Raw genomic sequence first — 26,355 nt, forward strand, 5'->3', positions numbered from 1 at the left:
ACTGGGGATACAGAGAGAGAAAAAAACTAAACAGTCCCTGATTTCAAGGTACTTACATTCTACTGGGAGAAAACAGAATATACACACATACATATATCTCTACATACACAAATAAATAACATATACATGCACATACAACACATAATCTACAAATTAATGTTGTAGGGGGTGGAGCTCAGGAAAAGTGTCACATAGAAGATGGCACTTGAGCTGAGCTTTGAAGGTAGCCAGAAAATCTAAGGGGGTAGACAGGATAGGGAGTGCATTCCAGGAACTGGGGATAGAATGAGCAAAGTCACAGAGATAGTAGAGGGAATGTCATTTGTGGGGAATAGCACATTCTGGAATTAGTCCAGTTCGGTTAGAATGTAGAGTACACAGAGGGAAGTAATATAAAATAAGCCTGGAAAAGTAGGCTGGGGCTAGATTGTGAAGGCTCTAAATGTCAGACAGAAGAGTTGACTTGCTTTTAAGAAAGAAAAGTAAAAGAAAAAGCCAGATAGTGGAAGTTCTCCATCATGACTATATGTAGCTTCTGTGACAACCTTCTAAGGTGTCTTCCAGATCCCTTGGCTGTTTATAGTATATTCTCTCCATGACATCACTTCCGTTTCCATTTCTTTGTTCTTTCTTCAAATATCACACCCTAAGTACAGCCCCTTAGCTTTGTAGCTTTTTACACAAGTGAGTAAACTTACTCATATATGAGGTTACCTTGCCACACTTAATCATGCTTTCTGTAAACATCTAATCAGATTCTGGGAAAATGTCAAGGGAAATCAGCTTGAGAGAATCCCTTTTGGCCTTTTCTAATGATAAATCATGAACCCAGAATTTGAGGTCACCAGTATCAGAGTACAGCATGGGACAGCTCTGTTCAGGAAATGTCTCGAGTTTTTTCTTCTCTATTTGGTCTCTGAGGTCCTCTTTTGTAACTTTGACTGTTAGCTTTTTTGTGGATGATTAATTGATCAAAAAACATTTATGTGGCTGGTACTCTGCTAAAGAAAGGCAAAAGGTACAAAAATAGTTCCTGCCCTCCAGGAGCTTACCTACTCTGAAGTAGACAACATGAAAATAAAGATGAGGTGCTTATATGATGCATATAGATTAGAAAGCAGGTATCCTTAGTGGGGAAAGCTCCATTGCCTAGGGGGACTGAGAAGACCTGCCACTGAAGGTGATGTCTGAACAGAGTCTAGTGAGAAGTCAGGGAAACTAAGAGTAAGAGAGGAAGGAGAATATTCCATGAGAGAAGGTTAGTCAGTGCTAAGGCACAGATAGCAAATGGAGTGACATATGTAAGAAACAGCAGGTAATAAAATATGAGAAGACCAGAAAGGTAGAAACGGGCCAGGTTGTAAAGTAGCTTAAATGCCAAACAGGGGACTTTATTTGATTTTGAAGTAATAGGGAGCCACTGGAGTTTATGAGTGGAGGGGTGGTAGGGACATAGGCCTACATTTTAGGAAAATCACTTTGATAGGTTAGGGGAGGATAGACTGGAGCAGAGAGAAACTTGAGACAAGGAGATTATTTAGAAGGCTACTGCAACAATCTAGGAGACAGGTGATGAAGGTATGAACTAGGGTGGTGACTGGGTGAATGGAGAAAAGGGACATATACAAGAGACATAGTGAAGGTAGAAATGATAAGGTTTGGCAATGGACTGGGTATGTGGCTGAAGAGGAGTTGAAGAAGATACCAACACTGAGAAGTGGGGAGACTGGAATGATGGAGGTACCCTGGCCTATGAGGCCCTATCTCATGACACTAAATTACTTGTATGGTGTACACACACACACACACTCATAATGGTCAGACTTACTGATGCTAATTGATTATTTTCTTCTCCACGCAAGAGAGAAGCCTATTTGGAAATTGAAATGAAAATCAAATGCTTCTTTGGTTAAGTATACAGACTTGGAGCTAGGATGATGATGACAGGAACAGTCTATCCGAACCCAAAAGATGCTTTTTTTGGAGGCTCCCCCTCTTTTTTAACATAATGGTGGAGATACAATGCTACCAAAGTTTATCCAGTTCAAAAAACCCAATTTCAATTCTGATTATATTAATGTTTACATCAAGAAGTATGATTGATCAGGGACCAGTCTCTTCCTAACATACCCTCTCTGACACATCATCTACTGTCAAGTCAATTATTTCCTTCCTTATTCCAATCATTATTCCAATCATTCCTTAATTCAGGGTCTCTCCCTAAAGCAAAGGGTCTGGGTTAGGATTAGAAGCATAATATTCCATGTAAGTATTGGAAAATTTAATAGAGTGAATAAGGGGCCAGGGCCTGCTGCTAGCTAGATAAAAATCACCCAATGAGGCAGCAATGCTATGTAGAGAAGCAAAAGCAGTTAATCAGGAGTCAAAATACACCCAAGTTCTTGACTGCCATCTACCAGCTGTATAATCTTAAGGAAGTCACTTAGTCTCTTGAGACCTTGGTTTCTTCATCTGTAAAATGAGAGGGTTGGAATAGATGATGTTTAAGGTCCACTCCAGATCTAAGACATGAAAGCATTTTGAAAAAAAAAATAAAGTAAACCAAGAAAGTACTGCTGTTAATTTTGGCTCTGATCTGCACTGTACCACTAGACTCCATTTGTTTATAACTGTACACATTTTCAAGATGGCTGTCTGTCTCAGGAATCAAGCCTTTGCACAATACTCTGGCTTGACTACTGTGGTACTTTATCCAACGAGGCCGAAACAGTCAAATTTACCTAAAAAAAAGTTTTGTGTTTTTTTCTTTTATAACATTCATTTCCTGATACCTTTCCCTCTTCCCTCCTCAGAACCCTCTTTCTTCACAAAGAAAAAGTTAGATAAAATGGGTGGACAATGCATTTGAGTAAGCAACATTTTACATTCATAATCTGGTCCATAGCTAGGTCAAAAGGTTTTACAGCAGTGGTTCTTAATCTGGGGTCCACAGACTTCTGAGGGGTCCATTAATTTTAAAAATATATGTTTTAATATAATTGATTTTCTTTGTTATTCTATTTTATTTTACTCACTTAAAAATATTCTGAGAAAGGATGAACCACACTGCCAAAGGGGTCCATGAAACAAACAAAAATGTTAAGAACTCCTGGTGGAGATAATGGTCTGAGTGAAATGGAGATGTCTGGGAAGCATATGCTCTACTAAAAAGCAGCTCTATTTGTTACAGCAAAGAAGCAGAAACACAGAATAGGGAATAGTTGAATGAATTAAAATGTATACATATAATAAAATATTATTATACCATAAGAAATGACAAAAGATACAGTTTCAGAGAAACCTGGGAAGTATTATATGAATTAGTGCAGAGTGAAATGACAATTTATGCAGTATTAACAAAAACTACAAAGAAAAACAACTTAGATTTAAAAACTCTTTATCAATGGCAATGACCAACCATAATTCTATCAGACTGATTTTGAAGCATGCCACCTACATCTTAATAGACTGATGGACACAAAACCTAGAATAAGATATATGCTTTTGGACATGGCCAATGTGAGAATTTACTTTGCTTGACCATAAGTTTTTTAAAAAATAGATTTTTACTGATTCATTTTGTTTTTACATTACTTAGATTTCCCACTGTATGCTTCCTCTCCCCCTCCTAGAGAATCATCTCTTATAACAAAGAATTTTTTTAAAGTGGAAAAAGAGGAAAAAAATTTCAGCAAAACCAATCAATATATTGAAAAATCTGGCATTATATGCTGTGTTCCACTCTGGTGAAATCCAACGTCTGCAAAGGAGTTTCACTAGGTTTTGTTTCCTATTTCTTTTTTTGGGCCAAACTTGTTCTTTGTAATCATTTGTTTATATTGTTTCGGGCCCCTGCTTGCTTAACTGAATATCAGTTCATGTAAGTCTTTCCATGATTCTCTGAATTCATTATGTTCATTGTTTCTTACAGTACAATAATATTCCATTTTATTCATGTACCAGAATGTTTGTCCCCCTCCCCCGCATTGACTATCTTTATTTTGATTAGCAATAAATGCTTGCTGATTGATTTTCAGTTCGTTGCTGACATGAAAAGTGTTGCTATAAATATTTTCATGTATATTAAAGCTTTTAGCTTAAAACCGCAATAAGACATTTGGGGAACGCTGTGTATTATAAGGGTTTTGTTTTTCTTTTTTCCCAATGTGGGAGACTGGAAGAGTTGGGAGTAAGAGGTGGGGAAGGAATAGGGTTGTCAGAAAAAGAAAAAGAAAAGAGGGTCACTGAATTTTTTTTAATGAACAATAGAGAACAGAAAGAAGGTCAAAATGAAACACAAGGCAAGCACAGGAATATAAGGAAAAAAGGAAAACCAAGCTGCATAAAATAAGATTTGTATTTTCATGTATAATCCTAATGAAATTCTGTATACGAAAATGCTCGTTTTATCTGGTTTTTAAGTTTTGAAAAAAAAAATAGAGCTTTTGCAATGCGGTGTCCAACCTCATTACTCAATTGAAATCGCAAACTTATGATCTCTTACTACCAAATTTAATGGCCTCTTCTTAAGACTCATTCTTCTCAGGTTCCCTACAGCATTTAATGGAGTTGACCACCCTCTCCTCCTGGAACTCTCTTCACATTTCTTCTGCCTGACTGCTCCTTCTCAATCTCTTTTGCTGGCTTATCATACGTATCACACTCCTTGTAGTTACATGCTAAGGCTTTGACCTGGGTTCTCTTCTCTTTTCTCTATATACTAGTTCAGTTGGTGACTATATCAGCCCCCAAGTGTTTAATTATCACCTCTACTCAGATGACTGTTAGAAATTTTAAACTCGATGACCCATGGGTATCTCAAGCTCAACATGGCCAAAAGCCACCCTTCTTCTATACTTGACTAAGAATATGATACCATCCTGCCAATAACCCACATTGACAACCTAGTATTACCTTCAATCTAATTTTCACTCAACTTACAAATCCACTCTGTTGCCATGTATGGTCAGTTGCATTTCTCCATTTCTCCATCTCCCCCCTTCTTTTCATTCACAAGGCCACCACCTTAGTTCAAGTCTTCATTACCTCCTACTTGGACTGTCTCGATAACCTCCTAATTGGTCTCCCTACCTCAAGTATCTCCATACAACAATCCATCCTCCAGAGATGCTAAAGGGATTTCCTTTAAAGCCATGATCTGATCATGTCACCCAGCTCAGGAAGCTCCAGGGCCTTCCTATTAGCTTTAGGATCAAATAGAACCCTGTTTGGCATTTAAAGCTCTTTCCAGTTTGGTTCTCCTTTTCCTTTTCCAGGTTTACTACTAATTAACACCCTCCTTGCACTCTAAAGTCCAACCAAAATGGCCTTCTTGCTGTTCCTCGTACATGCTGTTCATTTTCCATCTCTGTGCCTTTGTGATGGCAACCTGTTCTCCTTCCCTTCTCCCACCTCTTAGAATCCTTGGTTTGCTTTGAAGATTAGCTCCATTTCCATCTTTTGCACGTGGACTTTTCTGGTCCCTTCTGTGGTTAACTGATCTCCCTCCCTCTGTCTTTCCTTCCTGATAGTTTCCCCGTGTAGAATGTAAAGCTCCTTGATGATAGAAAGTTTCACTTTTGTTGCCATATTCCTAGTGACTAGTACAATGTCTGGAAGATAGCATTAATAAATGCTTACTGCTTGACTGTTTACTGATTTCTATGAATGAGTTCTGGCTCACCAATATCCCACTTAAAAATGTGGCATTTATAATGATCTGATCTGACCACCATAACAGGATAAGCATTCAGTGGTGGCCATAAGGCTGTAGACTAATATTAGACAACTCTTTGAAGTCATGTGACATTGCTAACACAATCTATGAGCTAAAAGGGGCTTCCAATGTTATCTTGGCAAAGCTGTACCTTAGCAGTAAAACCAACACCTCCCACGAGTGTTCATTAAGCCTCCACATTAACAGCTTCAGTGCTGGGCAACTTACTACCTCCTGATGCAGCCTATTCTTTGGGTAATCTTGAAACATCCAAGGGATGGCAACCAGCAGGGCCTTGGCCTTCTACTCAGACCAGCTAGCCTGTAACCCATCGTCCACCCCTCCAATTTTTTTTTCCCCTTCCTGACTCAAACTCATAGTGAGACTGTTTTGTGAAAACCAGGGAAGACTATTCCAAGACTAAGGCTGAAGTGGCAATATCACAACTCTTTGTCTAGACTAATAGTCCTACTTACAGGCTTGGAGTATATTCTATCCATTCCTTCATTCAAGACCTCATCCATGAATCATTCCCTTCTTTCCATCTGTTCCTCTCTACTGACTCCTGAAGTAGACCCTCTCATCTCAGATGGGGGAGAAATGAAAGAGAAAGAGTGATGCATGTGCACACTGAACCTGGAACAGATTTATACTGAAATTATCTTTTTAATAGCTATTATTTTTATTTTGTTCTTTAGCTCAGGAATTACTGAACAAGTTACTTTTTTTTAAATTTTCCACTTGGTCTCTCATTTTTTATCACTTAAAAAAATTAGAGGCAAGGTGGCACAATGGATTGAGCACTGGGTCTGGGGTCAAGAAGACCCGAATTTAAATCGGATCTCAGACACTTTCTAGCTGGGGGACCCTGGGCAAATCACTTCAGTCCATTTCAGTTTCCTCAATGGTAAAATGAGAGTAAAAATAGCAGCTGTCTATCAGAGTCGTGGTAAAGTTCAAATGAAACAGTATCTATAAAGTGCTTAGTACAGTGCCTGGTTGTATTGGTAATTAAGGTGGGACTTTTTTTTAACTGTTTTCTCTTTTAGAATGCTAAAGTAACCAAGTGCCTCTGATTAAATCTTACTAGGTGCAAAGCCCCAGGCCCACACCTTTTTGCTAGATAGGTCTGAAGCCCTAGGCCCACACCCTTTAGCTACTTAGCTGTGGAGTCTTCAGGGCCCCTAAGAAGGGTATATAAACTCAAGAAGTTAGCATTTTGTTTGAGGTTCTCACTCACTGGAAGAGTGTCATGTGATTTGACCAGACAAGACTCTGGGCCGCGCTTTGGAAAACCCAGATGTTGGTGCTTCTCTGGTAACTATGTATGTTGTGATTTGGTTAGAGAGAAATGTTGATCTGTTTATGTTGTCTCTCTTCGTAATTTCTGTTTGTATTTGCTCTGAAGTTCAGGAAGCTGGTTTTCCTCCTGAACTGGGTGAATGATATATGTATGTTTGATTAAAGTGAAGTTGCTTTCCTTAGAAAAGCAGATCAAAGAACCTGTGCTAGCGGCCCTTCTGTGCGCTGGTGTTGTTGGCCTTATGCCTCCACAACAGCTATCAGCAACATTGTTGTTACACTGGTACATAGCTAGTGCTTAATAAATGCTTGTTTTCTTCCTTTAACCATGTCTCTTTTTTATGCTGGTTACTATTTTCATTCATTGCCTTAGTATCTGTAGCCTTATGTGGAGTGCGCAGTTTATTAAAATACCCAAGGTAATGCAAACTCTTGCTTAGTCATATTTTCTCTATTTTGAACTTAGGTAATTTTCTGAACCAAAATACAGAACTTGAAATTTATCTCTACCCATCTTCATTTTCTTCTACTCCTTCAGTCCTACCCTGATGCTTCATTATGACACAGTGATGATCCTGTGTTCTTTAAGGCTATGCCCGTGATGCCTGTAGGATCTGTATGGCTGTAAAGAGTTCAAATGTAAGCTCAGGAAATAAGCTGTATATCTTTTATGTGATGACCAAACTAGTTAACTGTGGAGAGGGGCTCATCACTAAATGGTTCTTCACTATGAAACGGCTTTTTCCGGCAGCTCACGAAAACCATCTATTGAAATATGAAGGGACACGGCCTGGACCTGTAATTTCTCTGGTAAATGGAACTCCCTCTACAAATGTAGGTTGGCCCTTTTTCTGCAATTTACAGTTATACCGAGTTGCCCAGAGCTGAGACTTGAATGACTTGCCTAGAGTTGCAAATCAGTATGTGTCAAGAGGTGAAGCCTCAACCTAGGTTTTCCTTTTTCTGAGGCCAGCTCTCTCTTCACTATTTCCAGGTACTGGCAAAGTACAGTTTGAACCAACAAAATAAAACTTTATTTAAAAATGTAAAAACCATTCTTAAGCTTGAAGACTGTACAAAGGCAGGTGACTGGCTTTAGTTTGCTGACACCTGCACTGTAAATGAGGTTGCTAAGCACTGGGGACAAATACAAAAAAGCTAGCTAGATATAAGGGCACACTCTGCCCTGAAGGAGCTTACATTTGAAAGACAACACCTTAATAATAGAAAAGGGGATGGTGTTTGGAGAATGCTCTGGAATTATGCCCAAAGAGTTTTAAAACTGTGTATACCCTTTGATCCAGCAATACCACTACTAGGTCTGTTTCCCAAGGTGATCAGGGAAAAAGGAAAAGAACCTATATGTTCTAAAATATTTACAGCAGCTCTTTTTGAGTTGGCAAAGACCTGAAAATTGAGAGGAAGCACATCAGTTGTGGAATGGCTGAATAAGTTGTGGTATATGACTGTAATGGAATACTACCGTGCTGTAAGAAATGCTGAGTGGGTTGATTTTAGAAAAACACAGAAGGACTTGCACAAAAGAGAACTTTCATGAAAGTTCATTGAAGATCATGAAAGAATGCAAAGTGAGTAGAGCCAAAAGAATATTGTATACATTAACAGCAACACTATTCAAAGAGTAACCATGAATGACTAAGCTATTCTGAGTAATATAAACATTCAACTCAACTATGAAGGATTTATATGAAGGAAAATGCTATCCGCTTCCGGAGAAAGAAGTGAAATACATAAGTATATACTGCAGAGATTCACATGCATATCGATATCAAATGTTAGCTTTCTGTAATGTGGGGATTGGAGGGAAGGAGGGGGACACCTTGGAACTCAAAATGTAACAAAACAAAAAAAAGTGTTAACTGAGTGATAGAGTGTGGAAATGACTAGGAACTGAATCTGGTTGGGAAGTGAGATAGAGGCTTGATTACAGGCAAGATAAGGTGAAAGTTCATCCCAGTTGGGAAACCCAGGGGTAGAGCCAAGGTTTCTGAAGGACTGGTGTGAGGGAGAAAATGAGGATGATGGCTAGAGTACAGGGGGCATAGCGAGGAGATATCCAGAAGTATCTGCCCCCTCTCCCGGTCTAGACTGTTGAAGTAACTAATTTAAAACTCTGAAGGACCTATAAGTAAGTTTCATCTTTCTACATTCATCCAATTATTGCAGCTGGTTGACATTTTTGGAGCATGATTCTGTCATCTAAAATATTAACTATTTGTCCTAACTTTGTATCAACTTCAAATTTAATAAACAAGCATAGGAGTGTTGTGAAGGAAACATATGTCTAATATCATCCAGTCTCTGTGGTATTATTCGGGAACTCTGCTGATGTTTATACTGGGCTTTGTTTAATCTAGTCAGGTGGTCATTTCCTTTCAGCTTAGAAGTTAATTCTTCCTAGATAATTTTAAGCACTGTGTAACATAGTAAACCTTTTTTTTTTTTAAACAAGAAAATAAAGATACTTAAATTGGAAGGAAAATCCCCCACTTCATCCAATGGTATCCATAATGAAAGTGTTAAAAAAGGCTAAGGACAGTAGAACCCTGAAAACACTACTGAAGGCTCCCTTCCAGGTTGCTATCAACATTAATCAACTTTGTTTTTTAGGTACTGGCACTGAACCAAATGTGAACCTTCCATATTACTAAAACTTCTTTCCCTTGCTTATCCTGAAGAAACCCATGAAACTCCGACAGCATCTTTGAGCTCTGCCATACGCACCCTGAAGCAAAGGGTATTGGCTTTAGCAGGCAATATTAGACAGACTGGTCCGAAGGTACCCATTGTTACCAAGTCACTGATGTGCTACATGCTATGACTGACAAGCAACTTGCTAACAAAAAAAAAGGACAGGATGTACAGAATAATAATAGGAGGTAGCATGGATAAAACACCATACTTGGGAGTCAGGAAGACCTGAGCTAGAATCTTACCTCAAACACTTAGTAGTTGTGTGACCACAACACTTAATCTCCCTTGGCCTCAGTTTCCTCATCTGTAAAATGGGGATGCTACTGTATATAGCTTACAAAGTTGCTGCGAGCCTCAAATGAGATAACATCCACAAAATATTTTGTGAACTTAAAGAGCTATATAAATGCTGGTTATTTATTATTATTCTCTTGGATGCCATCCTAGACTTCAGCTATGCTAGCAGAACACAATTATAAACAGTAGGGAAGGCACTTGCAAACTCCAGACACCATATGAGCTGAGGAAGATCCTCTTGCTCTTCTTTCTTCCTTTTTATCTCCTTACTTTGTGTAGGAAGAATTAATTATATGCCTGGTTTGAGGAGAACTCCAGTAATATTTTGTTACTTTACTCTTATTTGTCCTAAGTACACTGATTAAATTGTGGCCTAATTGTTTTTGAAACTCGAGCAACCCCTGCAGGGCTGACTAAGTTGCCTGAATTGCTGTTCAAATTTTGTCAGATGTCTTACGAAGTCTAGACATAATGTGCCAATATCTTCCTGATCTACCAGTCTTCTAATTTTATCAAAAAAAAAAAAAAAAAAAAGAATCCAGAATCATAAAAGTGAAGCTGGAAGGGACCCTAGAGGCCTATCTAGTCACTTTACAAATAAGGAAACTAAGGTTCAGGAGGTTAAGTGTGTCTTGTCCAGAATCATGGAGGAAATATTAGAGATAAGATTTGAATCCAGGTCCATTGACTTCTTTCCATGGTACCACACTGCGACTAAAATTTTCTGGGTATGCTTTTTTTAAGTTTCTGAGATCATCTGTTTCATGAATGATCTATTCAGTAACTGATTTAGAACTTGATCAAATTTGCTTCTTCTAATCTACCATAGCCTAAAAAACCAAGATTGTTAAGACTACCTAAATTAGGAGTAACCAGACTATAAGTAAAATGCATAAACAATGGGGCATGGCCTTTGGCGAAATTTGTTTTGGATGCTTATAGCTTTGTTTTCTTTCTGATTCTCAGCAGAGTTGTATAGAAGTTGCTGGATAAAAGAAGTCTACAGTACTCGGTATTTGAATCTCTGATAACTTCTCTTAGTTTTCTTGTTTAAAAACCAAAAAAAGATCCCTTTCCTCCTCTCTTACTCACAGTACTGTTCTTCCTCAATATCCCTATTAGTTCTAGTGACCTTCATAGAGCAGACAGGATAGTCATCTCAGACTGTGATCTCATTCTCTATAGGATCTTGAATACAAAGAAAGAGTTCTTATAATTGAGGATTTTTCCCCTTAATACCATGGTATTAAGCCAACAACATAATAAGCTTTGAGAATCTAGTCTGCTTGAGGGGTTACACACAAAAGAAAGTGGTCTTACATTCCATAATTTGCAATTTAAGAAAAAGAAAACACAAAACTTCTTCAGGTCCTTACTACTAATATTCTACATATAATGATTTGTATAAATAAACATGCAGATTAATATAACGTATATTAATGCTTTGCTTTATGGGCATAGATGACAAATATGTAACTATGTGTATGTAACGGGCTTTTTGATGACAAATGGTAAAGAATTCCAAAATAAAGTGCTCATTCTTATATAAGGAGATACAGAAGAGAATTGAACCAATCTACTATGATCATATATTAATTAGCTCTTGCAGCAGACCCAAATGACCCGTTGGGCAAAAATGCAAGAGCTTAGTTTAAGCTACACAGTTATAATATACTACTTTCCACATAATGATTAATTCTACTATCATTTGTTTCAAAACTCTGTATTGCATAGACTCAAAGTATCTCGTATACCACATTTGTTTACCTACACAAAGCAAACAATTTTTCACCTGTCATGACCACAAGATTACAGAGTAAGTTCCCCTAAATTACCCCCACATGTAATGGCAGAATACTATGAATATGTCTGGGAGAAGGGATACAAAGAAAATATGATATATAAGATTTTTAAAAACCCTACGTCTATCTTAACCAGTTTTATGTGTTTAGTACACAAAGAAATAATTGAACTTTTTCAAAGTATTGTTGGAAATAATAAAGACACTAATTTAATAAGCTGCGATCTGCACTGAGATAGATGGTATACTACATTTCAAGCTGAAGCTCTGCCATGGTTACATCATTTAAATAATTTTTTTAAAATCATAGAAAATAAAATTACCTTCATAAAGACCAGGCATGAAGCAGTTCTACAATTGTGTCTTGGGTTAGTTTTGTCCTGTAAATTAGAATATAAGATCCCAGGTAGCAAGGACCAGTTTTATGTTTCACAGTATCTAGCACAATACTGGGCCCACAGTAGCTTTCAATAAAAAGTAATTGATACTATTAATTAGCTATGACATTGAACAAGGCACTTCACCTCTGTGGACTCTTTTTCCTTATCTGTAGAAATGAAGAGATTGAAAGAGACGATTTCTAGGTTATCTTCTAGTCTTTACATTCTATGATTCTTCCTTCTCTGCCTAGCAGGATGTTTATCACCATGTCTTTTCTAGGAAGGAATAAACAGGGAACAATAGTGGAGAAATAATAGAAGTCATTTTGTCCTTGACACACACACACGCTTTAAGTGCTTTACATACATTTTTTTTTTCTACAAAATTTGGGTGTTATTTATTGAAGGCAGATTACACAATTGGTTCCCATTCCCTCCACAACACAACACATAGATTTTCTCATTTGATTCTTAACAACCCTGTGAGAGAGGTATATACTACAAGCATTATTATTCTTATTTTATAAATGAAGAAACTGAGATTCAGACTGGTTAAGTGACTTGCTCATGGACGGACTGTTAATAAATATCATGGGTCTTTCCCTGGCTCCAACTTCAGCTCTCTAACAATTATCTCATTTTTTTTTTTGTTTTAGAAGACAGGAAATGTTACCTACTGTGGAATATATCCTAACCTGATTCATCTATAAAATCTTAATTTATCAGAGTGGATATACATCCTCAACCTTTTAAATTGAGGTATCAAGTACCTTAATTCAAATAAGTTCGTTTGTGACACATGACATCCAATGTTACAGGTGAAAGAAAAATGACAAATGTCTCCTTGGAAAAGGCATAACTACATCATTCTTCATTCTCCTGATTGGAAAAACTGCCTTAGACTTGCAGTCAAAAAAGACAGCAATGACATGAATGCAAATGATCTATAAAGAACCTACAAAATCAAACTGTTGGCAAAAAAATAAAAAAGGTTAAAATAAACATTTCTGGCATGAGAGTGGTGCTTCCTATGATGTATTTATGAAGCAGGACGCTTTCTCCTGATTCCAAACAGCTAGAATTCAACACCAAAACCTTGGGATTATGAGTCTGAGAAAATCTTAGACCTACAGCAGGAAGGAACTTCCAGTCTAAGGGTTCATTTTTAGAGGGGGTGGGAGAAGGGTGAGGAAGTTTGTGAACTTGTAAAAATATATTTTACTAAGTGCATTTCAGTAATTGGTTTACTTTGTAATCTATGTATTGTATGAATTAAAAAATCATTCTATGAAAGGGTCCACAGGCTTCGCCGGACTGCCAAAGGGGTCCAGGGCACAAATCAGATTAAGAACCCTGACCTAGTTCTAAGGCCCTCATCTTAGAAGAAGTGTCACACTTGTGCCAAAGAGCAGACTGGTTGAATTCAATTCCGGATCCTCTGGCTCTAAAAAAAAAAAAAAATGCACCAGGAAGGCCCCAGGAAATTGACAGAAGCCACATGCAGTCGTTCGGAGGGTAGTTGAACCGGATTTTTAGCCAAAATTGAAGGACTATTATTTCAAAGCCAGTTCCGCACTTCGCGGAGATCACCAGGTTAGGCGCCCTCTTCATACGGGGCTCACACTCCTGCCTCCATCCTCCCTCCCTCCCTCTCCCCATGCCCTTAAAGAGGAAAAAAAAAACCACACACATCAACCCGTTTCAGCATCCGGGTCCTTGTCCTTCTTTCTTTTCTCTCCCCGCCCCCTCTGCTCTCTCACCATTCGGGTTCCCCCGCCGCCTCCACCTCTGCTCTCGGTAGAACGGTGATAATAGTTTCACACCGCCGGTCCCGAAGCAGCACTACAGTGCCTCAACTTCCTCCTTTATAGTTCACTTTGAGGCTCCTCCCGCCACCAACACGAAACCCTCCCACTGCTTCAGTTCGGCACTCTCCGCCCTTTTCAGCCGCCAGCGACACCGCATTACTCGGTGCGAGAAAATGCGCCATCCCCGTCGCACTGCGCAGGCGTCGCTACCGCCTCACTAGCGATAACTAGCTCTGGGCCTCCTCCGCCCTCCACTCCACTCCTATTCCCCGCACGCCGACGCGGAGCATTAGGGGTTTTGCAGTCTTTGGCGGTGGGAGGCTGGAGCGTTGGCTTCTGAGGTTGGACTACAACTCCCAGCAAGCTATGCGGCGTAACTTTCTGTTTCCATAGAACTGGTGGAAAATGGCGTCGGTGTTTGTATCCCGGGGACCAATAACGAAAGGGTGGGGGCGGGTTCTAAAGATCACCAGCCAATCCGAGGCCTCCTAATGGGCAGTCTAAGGAAGGAGGGTAGAGAGGGGCGGGAGGGAAATCGAGGGGAGGGAACAAGGGGAGGGGAAGGGGTGTCGGGGGAGGGAGGGGGAGTGATGTTTGCCCGTCAGTCGAGTCCGGAGTGAGCAGCTCAGACACCGGATCGGAGTGGAGACCCTGAGCCGCTGCCGCCGTCACGGCCACTGTCTGGACCAGTGCCTGGAGGAAGCCGCAGAGGGTCCATCGCAGTCTTCCTCTGGAGGGGAGCCCGATTTGGGGCCCGGACCCAGAGTCCGGGAGGGATTTTTCTTCGTTCTTCGCTCCCTCCCCCCCAGTGAGGGAGCCAGAGCGGCCGCCAAACAAAGGTACCAGCCGCCGCCGCGGGAGGAGGAGGAGGAGCCGCGGCCGCCACCGGACCCGTGGCCTCCCCTTCCCCCATCTCGCCCCCCAGGCCCGCTCCCCGTCGCCGGCTTCGGGGTGGAGCAGGGGAAGGGGGCTCGGGACGTGACGGGCTTCAGCCTCAGCACCCAGCCAGGTAGGGGCATTTTCTTGGCGAGGGAATGCGGCGGCCGGAGGGGACACGGTTCCGGGGAGGTCGTGTGTCCCCGTATCTCCCCCCATACGCACTCCGCCCTCCCTCCCCAGCCCGGAGGAGAAGGAACGCCACCCCCGCGGCGAGCGCCCGAGCGCTGGGCCCTGCCTGCCCGCCCGGCCCTCGCTGCCGCGGACTCCGAGGCTCTTCGTGCCTCGGCGGAACGGGAAGAAGGAAGGGGTGACGGGCCTCGGAGCCTCCCGGACAGGGACCCCTCAGTGGGCGCCCGTGCTGCAAGCCCCGCGGTGTCCCCGGGCTGGGCAGCCAGCCGTGGGGGCGCCGGCCTGACTGCACCGCCGTGGTGCAGGCCGGCCGGCCGGGAGAAGGAGGGGAGCCAGCGAGCCCGAGCTCGGGGCGGGGAAGGATCCGGGGCCGGACTCCAGGGTTTGTTGTGACTTTCTCCTCTGACAGAAATGGCGTCATTGCCGGAGACGGGGAAACTCCGCCGGGTCCCACAATGGGGAAGCGGCCCGGCCCGGCCCGGGGAGCGGCGGGGGTGTGGGGGGGGATGCCGGAGGGAGAGCCGGCCCGGTCGAGGGCGAGAACCCCGGCTCGGAGGGACCTTCCTTCCGGGAGGCGGCGGAGCGAGAGAGCCTGAGGCGGGGGGGATTTGAAGCCATTTCCTCTCCCCCCCACCCCCCGCGGAGAATGGGGTTCCTGGGGTGGTGATTCGGTGTCTTTTGTTTCCACCTCAGGTGCAGGTGAATTCTGTGTCTGCGAGAGGATCGCGGCCCCGAATCACCACCATGAAGGTAAAAAAGATTTTATCCGAGAAACCTCAGTGCAGGGGTGGGGTGGGGGGAAGCCGGACGCGTCGGGGTCTTTAGCGGGGTCGTGTCAGGGAGCTATCGGGGTGCGCAGAGTGTGCTCGCGGGCTCGGTGCCCGAGTCCTCTAGAGCTAGGGAAGGGGATGGGGTCAGAGCTGGTGCATTGTAGTTACTACTGGGTGTCTCGTTCTCTGGGCCTGGGGGGTTGAGTTGGAGTCTCGTATTTTGGGGATCCATAATGGAACCTCACTTATCTTAGGATGATCCATCTTTTTGAAGCATTTCTTCCCAGTGAGATAGATAAGAACGGTTCTCTGCTTTTTTTTTTTTTTGGCATTGAGAGAAAACACTTTGAGAAGTCTGAAAGCACACCAAGTAATGCTTCCTCACCTAGAAACTAAACATTGTTGTGGTTCTGTCAGTCAGTAGAGATAAAACAAAATTTTATTTAACGTGTGGGTTTTTAAACAGATAATTTTTACTCTGCATAAAAACTATTCTTTGAACTGTGTGAAGTGAGAATTCTGTTTTGAAAACTGCCTTGTGACTTGTATTTATTTCCAGGGACATAGAGCTTTGTATATGATTATATGTGATCTATTCCCCTGCACTGATCCCTTTTGATTTAAACATTTTCAGTCGATTTTAGGAAAACTTTTCCCTTTGCTCAAGACAGAAACCCGTTTTATATAAGCTTTTTTAGATACCTGGTAATTAATTTATTTTCCAAATCATAAGGACAGAAATAATAAAGGACAGTGCATAAAATGTAGGATTTTTTTTAACCTTTTGGGTTTGCTTATTTGGTTGAAGATAGGATAACCATAGATGTCTCTGTTACTTTCTTTACCTTTTCAGCTTAGATATATATTGGATATTGACAGTTGCACTTAATACACACTAGGAAAAAAAGAGAATTAGAATTTTGAATCGTTTAGACTCAACTGGTGGTACCAAGCCAAGCAGACATTTTTCTTTTCTGTAAAAATTCAGCTATGCTCGAAAAGGGTGGGTGTGTTCATAATTGGTTATAGTAATAATGCTACAAATTGTAGTAGGTGAAAATTTAAATGCTAACTACTTTAGGCAGTTCATTGAACAATCTGTTTATATATTTTGGTTCTATTTAAAATCAAGACAATTTAGAAAATACTGTAGCAGAATTAAGGCTTGTGTTGCATAAGTTTATGGAAGGAAGTAAAAGCTGTGATCTTTTGAAATTCTAAGTACTGTTTAGCCTACCCAGTTTTTTGCTAGTTTTGTGAGTTTGTGCTATGTACATGTGTATGAAAAGGTTTTCATTCTTCATCTCATTTCCAATATGTATTAATTAAGTTAAAGAGTATATAAAACTAAATGTATCTGTGATATCTGAAAATATACAAAAAGATATGCATGATTATGATAATGACACTGGGGAATGTGTGTGAGAGCACCAGAAATTAATTCATTAAGAAAAACACAGTTCTTCAGTAATGGTCATAAATTTCTTAGGAAAATATTGGACTGAAAAATACATTAAGTTTAAAAATGGAGCAATAGTTAACACATAATTGTGAAATTTTTTGACAATCATAACTTTAATATTTCCTGTTTAACTGCCATTCTTTTAAAAAAAATAAAGCTAGGCTTTTAAACAGTTCCACGTGTCAGAACAAAATCAAATTACACTTGGATATTTATAATTGCATTTTAAAAATTGTTAGTTTTTTTCTAACTGGTACCAGTGTTAAAATGCTTGATAATTTAAAATGAACTAATTTTACATTTGTTGCTATTCCTGGTATCATAATTTAGCCCTTCCTTTAAAAAGAACAGAGCCAGTGACATTGTGCTTTTTTCAAATATAGAACTTAGCTTTTGTATGCAACGTAATTTTTATGTGGTAAGTTAAGGTTCTTTAGTTATTATTATATTGCTTGTGATTTAAACCAGTCTCAGAATTGTTGTACATATATTTTTTCACCCGTGGCCTCTATTTCTATGATGATTTAGTAGCATTTGAGACAGAAACCAAATAAATTTATACTTTCTAACAGTTACTATATAACAGAGTTGGTATTGTATATAATAAGGTAGTAATCATTGCTAAGCCATGTATTTGTAGACAGCACTTACCAATATATAATAATTTGTCCTTTTGGTTTTGGAACATCTTAGAAAATTGGCATAAAAATGTATATCTGTATCTATATATCTATATATACCACTTTTACATGCTATTTGCAAAAAATTTTCCCATTGTAGTACTTGTAAGGTATTCTTTAAACAAATGAAGTCCATTTACAACCTAGTATACTCCATCTTGTGATATGTTACTGACTGTGATTGTGGGAAGTGAGATTAGATACCTCTAACACATTTAATAAATGGCATAGATGATGTTATGTTGAATTTCCATTTTTCTGATTTCCATGTTTGATTTTTTTACTGCCTGAATTTCTAAGACTAGAAAAATTGTAGATTATTGAAATTCACAGATTACCCCATAACTGTATTTTAATTGTTAGTTTCAAACTCCTTTCTTTACTACACTTTTAACAATTTATGGAAGAAAGAATTGACCGTCCCTTTTCTTCCACACTCTGGTAGGAGGTTCAAATAAATTAGAATTCATATGATTGGAGGGATGACAGCCAAAAGGAAGCTTTTGTAATTGACTATCAGAATATTAGCCCTTGCGTAATCCATAGTTAGCTGTTTCCACATGGGACTTAGATTCAAAATAAAACAGGTATATTTTGTGGCAGATGTCTTTTTGAGGAATGCATAATTTGTGTAATGAACGGGATTTCCTTCTCTCTCAATGTATTGCTGACTCTTTGGTTAGTTTTCCTAGTAGAGGTGAGTTACCCAAAATTAAGGGAATTTTTGCATTTCAGCTTGTGACCTTAGAGACCCTGAGGTTTATTAACCTGATATGACTGAAAGAAGCCAATATTAAAAAAAAAAATGAGACAACTATGTTGTAATGGAAAGTGTGGGATCTGGAGTTAGAAAACCTGGGTTTGAATCCTAGCTTTTTTATGGGTGATCTTAATTTTCCTCATTTACAAAATGGAAATAATGGTAACTCGCAGACTTCTAAGGGTCAAACTACCTGATGTAGGTAAGGCAGTTTATAAACTGTAAAGCATTATGTAGTTGTCAGCTTATTATGATGATAGCCCCCCCCACCCCCAACCCCAGCTCTTTGTTGGGACCTCTGTAACTGCATGATCATTCATCCAGAGTCTTCTCCTTAGTCTTCCTGCAACCTCCCCTCCACCCCCCACTATTATATTGGACTGTTTGGAGTTAAATAGTTCTAGAGTCTAGACCCTAAATGGTATCATCTTTTGGAGAGTGATCTGTTCCAAATGTTTTCTTGGTTCACTTGGGAGTTCCATGCTTAGAGCTGCAGTTTGGAAACCACCATTAGCATTTAACTTTTGAGAAGTGTTGCTAATAAACATTTACCTTATGAAATGTGTTGAAGCAAAAGACACATGCGGTTTTAAGTGATTTCAGTTAAAGAGCTGTGATAACATATGAAAAATTTAGAACAAGAAATTTAAGTAGCAAATAGTGGTATATTTTGATACTTGACAAATTCTGTGAAATGAACTCAGAAGTTTAGGTTTTCACTAGTACTACCTTTGTGGCTCCAAAAGTTATGACTATTGTGTGATATTTGTAAATTCATGATCCAGTCTATAGCGTTGTCATATTTGAGAAATCTGTCATAAAAAAATGAAAACTATGATGTAAAATTCTTTTACCTAGTCGTTTTTTACATCTAATATTGAAATGATTATAAAATTATTGAGCTTACTGGATTTTTTAGGATGAGATTTAGATAAATAAATCGTAACCTATTTCCTAATATTTATTACTATATGCATATCATTTTTCTTACTAAATATCTAGTTTTTGAATACATATGTAAAAGTGAAAGGAAAATGTTGAATAACTCTGATGGTTTTTCTTTCTCTTATAAAGGACAGCATACTATGTTTATCTTATCCCCAAATGCTACATTAATCTATTTTAAATAAAGTATAAAGTATGTCTTTGTAAAAGTACATCAGAATAAAAGGAGCAATAAAAAAGTTTCTTAAACTACTTTTCCATATAAGTAAGTTGATTTTAAAAGGTAGAATTTAGATCTTATCCTAAAAATGAGCAAGCATAGATTTATCTTAGTGTCAGGGAGCTCCTAAAACTGGAGTGCTCTACAGAAATATCTTGTTTCTCAGAGATATGAATGTGTAAAAAAGGTTGAAGTGTCATTTCTAGAATCAAGAAGATGGCAGAAGAGACATAATCATGAAGTTCACTCCATTTTTCCATTGAATGGTTAAACAAATAATGGTTTGTTTTTTTTTTTAAACTGAATCTGTGACTTCCTTACTCTGTGAGAAAACTCTTCCTAATGCAGATGGCGCCCCCCCTCTTTTTTTTTTTGCCACATAATTGTTTTAGAGAATTTCTTGGGAGCACTGAGAAGGTAAAGTACATGTCCTGGATCACATAACCAGGATATGTGGAAGGTGGGACCTAAATCCGGGTCTTTTTGGTTGCAAGGCCTATTCTCTATCTAGAGTCAGTCAATAGGAGTGTATTAAGCGCTTACTGTGTTACCAATCTGCTTCATGATAATCATGAAATAATTAGAAAAATAAATATGCTTTCATTATTACTTGGAGTTATTACGTATGAAAAGCAATAGGTTTAATCAATCAACAAACATTTATTAAGCACCTAGGTCCAGACTGGATTCAAAGACAGAAATGAAACAGTCCCTAACCTCAAGGCATTTTCGTTCTATTGGGGAAAACAAAATGTACATCTATAAACCTATATGAAATATATTCAAAATAAATACTAGGTAATTTTTGTTGTTACAAGGGAAGGCTGTATCAACTGTCAACATATAGTAGTTCAGGAAAGGCTTCATGTAGAAGGTGGGGAATCATCAAGATCTGGGTTTGAATTATGTCTCCAATCCTTACTATCTTGTATGACTCTAGGCAAGGTATTTAACCTCTTTTATCTTTATTTTCTTCATCTGTAAAATACTGATAATTATACCTATAGTTCCTACTTCATAAATCTTTGTGAGAATAAAATAAGATGTTATGTAAAACATTTTGTGAACCTTGAAGCCTCTGTGTATCAGTTGTTATACAATTGACTTTTTACACTAACAAGATGAGGCACAAAAAGTATGACTATTAATAAAATTAATTGGCCTTTGGAATGCCATCTAGATACTGCTACTTATACCTTGAAATACTGCAAAGTTATTTTATTATTGAAATACTTATTACTGTATGGTATTCTAAGATGCTATAATTTATGGATTGTGGGAAGAATTACCAATTCTGATTATGATTTTAAACTTCAATCCTTTTTTCAGGAACATATACTCTATATAATGATAGGGAATTAGACTCATGACTGTCTTAGGCTAATCAAACTTAAAAACCTCTTTTTTCTTATAGCTCTCAGGGGACATGGTTTAACCCTATTCTGTCTGAAATTGTATACTAAATTATGTTATCACAGGGTTATACTATATTTGTAAAGTGAAATACATTTGCATTGTGAAGATGTCCTTGAGAGCAGAGTCATGATGAATTTTCATTAAAAACCACGTTTGGTTTTTTATCATTTTAACTATATGACAATGCAGAGATACATTTTATCACTGAGAGATGAAGATTGTGACTTAGGAAGCATGTGAGCAAATGCCATTTATTGAATAAATTTTTCAGTGCTTTAAAAGAACTTTGATTCAGTGCTCTGGATTTTCCCTCCATCATAAAATGACAGCCTCTCCATGCCTTAATTAGATACTTTCTCATAAATTTTTAGTGCCAAAGAAATTAAACTGATAGCCAAACTTCTGGTGCTAATCCTCTCAGAGCTTACCCTTGCTGGTCCTTTGATTGGCCTTTGATGATATTAAAAACTTTGTTGAATATGTAGTCTTCTGGCATGGGGAGGGGGGTGGGGGAGAACCTGGAGTTATCTTTACAACAGGATGAAGTATCATTAAAGTAAGATTTGGTTTAAAGACTTTTTTTTTTTTAAAGAAAAACTTGAATAAAATTTGCCTTCTATAGATGGTAAAATGAAAAAGCATGGTTCAGTAGCAACTAGTTAATAACTTGTTAATTTACTGAATGCTTGATCTAGTTTGCTCACCAGCTTAAAGCAGTATTCTCTCTCCTAGAAGAAACCTGTCTCCTTCCTCCATCTCCCTCCCCCCATCCCCCGGCTCATGGCCCTCCAAAAAGTATCACATGAATTGCTGAGACTTTAAAGTAGGTTTTTAGAATGGTTGAGGCTCTTTTTAGTTTTTTGCATTTTAATTTTGGTAGGTTTTACTTACTGCACTTGCAGGGATTTTGGATATGTGAGTTGTGTCTGATAGACTTAGAAGTTCTTTAAAAAGTTCTTGATGCAAGGCAGTAGCTTTCTTTTTTATACAATCCTTGGTTTCCATTTAAAACCATTCTGTAGTTTCTGAAACTTTTTATTTTTAACTAGACTTTCTTAATGCAAAGAAATTTTAATGTTAGTGATTGCAATACTTGCTGCTTCTAACCTAGTTTGCTGCATTGTTTCCCAGATATCAGTGTTTACTGTGTGAAATAAATCCATCTAATCCTAGAGATTAGGTCTTGGGGTACTTGACAAACAACTGAACTTATTTCTTCTTTGTCTTATTAATTTCTTAGTTTAATATGCCTCCAGCCTAGCTTATGTAAAGCAAAAAAATTTCTTCCTTCAAGAGATCAATATCAGTGTTTCGATGTGGTAGTGAATCACCTGAAGCTAGGCTAGCATAGTGAGCTTGTGGGTGTGGGGTAAGTGACTTCTGGGGCTCTGCCAAGCCAAAGAGGCTTGACTAGTGTAGAGGAGAGTGGGACATAGCAGACTAGTCTGAAGACAGCAGCAACTGCTGTTGTCAAACTTAAACTGTGAGAGTTTACTTATGTCTTGCTTGGATAGTTGAAAAACCTTGCTTTTTAAATATTTCTTGCCATATGCTAATAGAGGTACCTCAAAAGGTTGTCTTGGCAAAAATAGCTGTGTATATGTCTGTACTGTTATCATCTCATGGTTAATGGAAATTGTTTTTGAACCTTTAAAAATATAAAGGAATTGAGGGTTTTAATTAACATTTTAAAATATGGATAGTAGCTGTCTTTGTTTTTCCTCAGTTTGGGGTACTATTTGGTATTCTAAGGGAGGCAGAGAGAGGCATGTGGATAAAGGCCTGGCTTTGAAATCTGAAAGATTAGAGTTAAGTCTGCCTTTGGCACATACGCTAATTGTGTGACCACGGATAAGACACTTTATCACTGGGTGTCCCAAGTAGCTTTCTAAGACTTCAAGTTACTCATGAGTACAGATAGAAGAAATCTGAATTTGTGGAGGGAATTTCCATATACCAGGGAGTCCTCCAAAAAGGAAAAAAAAAAACCACAATAAAACCAAAAAGGATCTGTTCTATTGAAAGCAAAGTTATTAATTAGATAAGTTCTAATCTTAGTTATAAGGAGGGACAGTTTATTTTAGAATCATAAACCAAAGCTTGACACTGTCAGTGCTATGATTTTATAAATGAGAATACCAGTTGTGATGATTTTACTGTCTCTTAGTTTGCATTATAATTTCTCATTCTCATACATTGCTGTATTATCTACGAGAGCATGGTATAGTGGGAAAAGTCATGGATTTGTAATCAGAGGACTTAGGTTTAAATCCTGTCTCTGCCACTATGGGCAAATCACTTAACTTTTCTACGCCTCAGTTTCTTAACTTGTAAAACAAGGGGTCTTAGATAGAAGACAGGTTCTGTCTAGGTCTAAATTTGTGATTTTGTGATCTTAATATGTCATTGGAATTGCTATAAACTGGAGTGGGAAATAAATGAATTGGAGTCATAGTCCCACAAGGTGATTGAGCAACTTCTATGAGGAATCCCAATTCACTGTATCTCTCTCTTCCTGCCTCTCTCTCTTTCCCTGTCTGTCTTTCTCTCTTTTCCTCCCTCTATCTCTTTTCTTCCTTTCTCTCTCTCTCTTTTTCACCCTCTTTATATTTGACCTGGGGGTAATAGGGAACTGCTGGAGTTTACTGAGTAGGGCAGTGGTGTCAAACTCAAATAGAAATGGAAGCCACTATACTATACGTAAAGATCCCTGTGGGCCATGTATTAACTTAGAAAACCACATATTAGTATTATCTATGTTTTGTTTTATTTTAATTTATTTTGTTAAATATTTCCAAGTCAAATTTTAATCTGTTTCAGGTCATACTCCAGAGTGTTGGGGCTGTGTGTTTGACATCCCTTGAATAGAGGTTATGACAGAGTAAGACCTGTAGTTTAGAAAATTCACTTTGGCAATTGAGTGGATAGATTGGAATGGAGAGGTAGTTGTGCAAGATAAACCAGTTGAAGGCTATTACAATGATCCATGTGAGAGGTGATGAGGGACTCTACCAGAGTGATGGCTTGGTGAGTAGAGAGAAAGAGGTTGTGTGTGTGTGTGTGTGTGTGTGTGTGTGTGTGTAAGAGAGATGTTCTGAAGATACAAATGGCAAGATTGGGCAATGAATTAGATATGAGGGGTGAGAGAAAGTGAAGATTTAAGGGTTACACCAAGGTGGTAACCCTGTGTGACTAGGAGAATTGGTGGTGTCCACAATGGTAGTAGGGAATGTGAGAAGAGGGGAAGGTTTTGGGGGAAAGAGAATAAGTTCCATTTTGGACATGTTGAGCCCAATTCAAGATGTCCCAAAGGCAGCTGGTCATAGGGGATTGGAACTTGGGAGAGAGACCACATCTGCATATGTAGATCTGAAAATTTTCTGCGTAGAGAAGATAATTGAACTCACCAAGTGAAAAATGATAAAGGAAAAAAAGAAGAGGACCTGGGACAGAGCCTTGAGAGACACTTTATTTTGAAAGATCTTGACAACTTTTATTTCACAGATCATTCTTATGAGTCAAATAGGAAATATTTTTGTACTCTTATGAATGAGAAACAGATTCATTGAGATTGAGTGATTTGTCCATAGACATACATTAAGCTGGCAGCAAAGCCAGGATTAGAATTCTGATTTTCTTTTCTGTTGTTTGTAAAACTAAGCTATACTGCCTTTCTGGCTAGTTACTGTTGTGTGTATGTGAGTAATAAAAGTTATTGCCATTTCATGACCTAGAGACTCATAGATTGTGTTTGTTGGGGTCAAATATTAGTTTACCAAGATGAGTGGAATTTTAATAATTAAAAAAATTGTTGTACTTAATACTTAGTGTTTACTTTATCTGCCTAATCTAATACTTAAGGGAAAAATGACTCACATAAGTAAAAAACTAAATGCTGATATATAAATGTTTTCCCAGCTGATTTCTTAAAAATCAGAAGAAACCACATGATTGTACAATAAAAGTAACTAATTAAAACCTACACAAAATAGTCTACCTCAGTGAAAAAACTAGCTTGCAAATTGGTACAGCATAAGCTTGGAAAAGAATAATACTTGATGGTCTTGAATTATTTTACAGTGGAAGAAAACAAACCTTAGATAACTAAGCATTGGAACCAAGCATTAAAGTGGAAGATCTACATCTGTTACACATACCCCGTTAATAAATATAGTGCCAGAGGAGACCTTGGGATCATTGGATCTAGGCCTGGTTATTTAGCCAGTTAAGTGACATACAGGACAGATAGCTGTTTAGTATTCTCTTAAAGTCTTCTCTGCTCTTAAATCTTAGTACATTTTTTTTAGTTTTTAACATTCTTAATGTTTAGTCCTTTCTTTAACATCTTTCTAATGTTAAGGTCATAAATCTTTAAAATTTATCTTCTTTCTTATCTTATTTGGACTTGACATTTCTATTTCATTTTTTCTCTCTATTGCAAAAGTTTTCAGTAAACATACCGATATACATTCTCTTTGTCAAAAAACAAACAGAATACTTGATAATGTGTCTATAGTTTTTAGTAGATTTAACTTGGATTATAGGACTTTGATTCAAGTCTTAGTACTGTTATTTATTTGTTACCTGTGTGATATTAATTCAATCCATTTACTTCTCTGGGCCTCAGTTTCTGCATCTGTAAAATTGAGAGTGTTGGATTATAAAATCTCTAAAGTCCCTTCTAATTCTTTAACATTCCTTAATCTAGCCTGAAACCGTGTTGAGGTTTAATTTGGTAAAACCAAAGCCTAGGCCTCTTCTCTCTCCATACTATTTCTCTTATTGATGTCTCAGTTCCCTTAAATTTTATACTGATAGTTTGAAGATCTATCCAACCATGATGTCTCTCCTGATCTTCATTCTTGCACCTCTAGGTATCTTAAACTGGATGTTTCCTATAGATGTCTTAAATTTAACATGTCCCAGACTGAACTCATTATTGTACCCATAAAGCCGTCTAACTTTTCTTGACTTTGTAATTACTGTTGGTTCATTCTCTCAGTTACTCAGACTCA

The 26,355-nt window shown here is 38.5% G+C and overlaps 2 protein-coding genes across 6 annotated transcripts in view; one reads left to right on the forward strand and one right to left on the reverse strand.

Annotated features, from left to right (window-relative positions):
* The window catches only part of GGPS1 (geranylgeranyl diphosphate synthase 1), a 57,287-nt gene extending 43,066 nt beyond the window's left edge, over positions 1-14,221 (reverse strand). Inside the window, exons 1-2 of one of the 2 annotated variants that reach the window (XM_036757709.1) lie at positions 13,972-14,208; positions 12,155-12,211 (exon numbers count right to left, since the gene is read on the reverse strand). The gene's annotated coding sequence lies outside the window, so the exon portion shown is untranslated. Of the gene's footprint in view, positions 1-12,154; positions 12,212-13,971 lie in introns of both variants that reach the window. The other variant, XM_036757708.1, reaches the window with a different exon arrangement.
* Positions 14,222-14,511: 290 nt separating this feature from the next.
* The window catches only part of ARID4B (AT-rich interaction domain 4B), a 207,869-nt gene continuing 196,025 nt past the window's right edge, over positions 14,512-26,355 (forward strand). For all 4 annotated transcript variants that reach the window (XR_005010261.1, XM_036757705.1, XM_036757707.1 and 1 more), the window contains exons 1-2: positions 14,512-15,028; positions 15,781-15,837. Coding sequence is in view for 3 of the 4 variants with exons in the window: in XM_036757705.1 (XP_036613600.1) it covers positions 15,832-15,837 (6 nt within the window). In the remaining variant the exon portion in view is untranslated. The remainder of the gene's footprint in view (positions 15,029-15,780; positions 15,838-26,355) is intronic.

This window comes from Trichosurus vulpecula, chromosome 4, assembly GCF_011100635.1.
Source record: "Trichosurus vulpecula isolate mTriVul1 chromosome 4, mTriVul1.pri, whole genome shotgun sequence".
NCBI lineage: Eukaryota > Metazoa > Chordata > Mammalia > Diprotodontia > Phalangeridae > Trichosurus > Trichosurus vulpecula.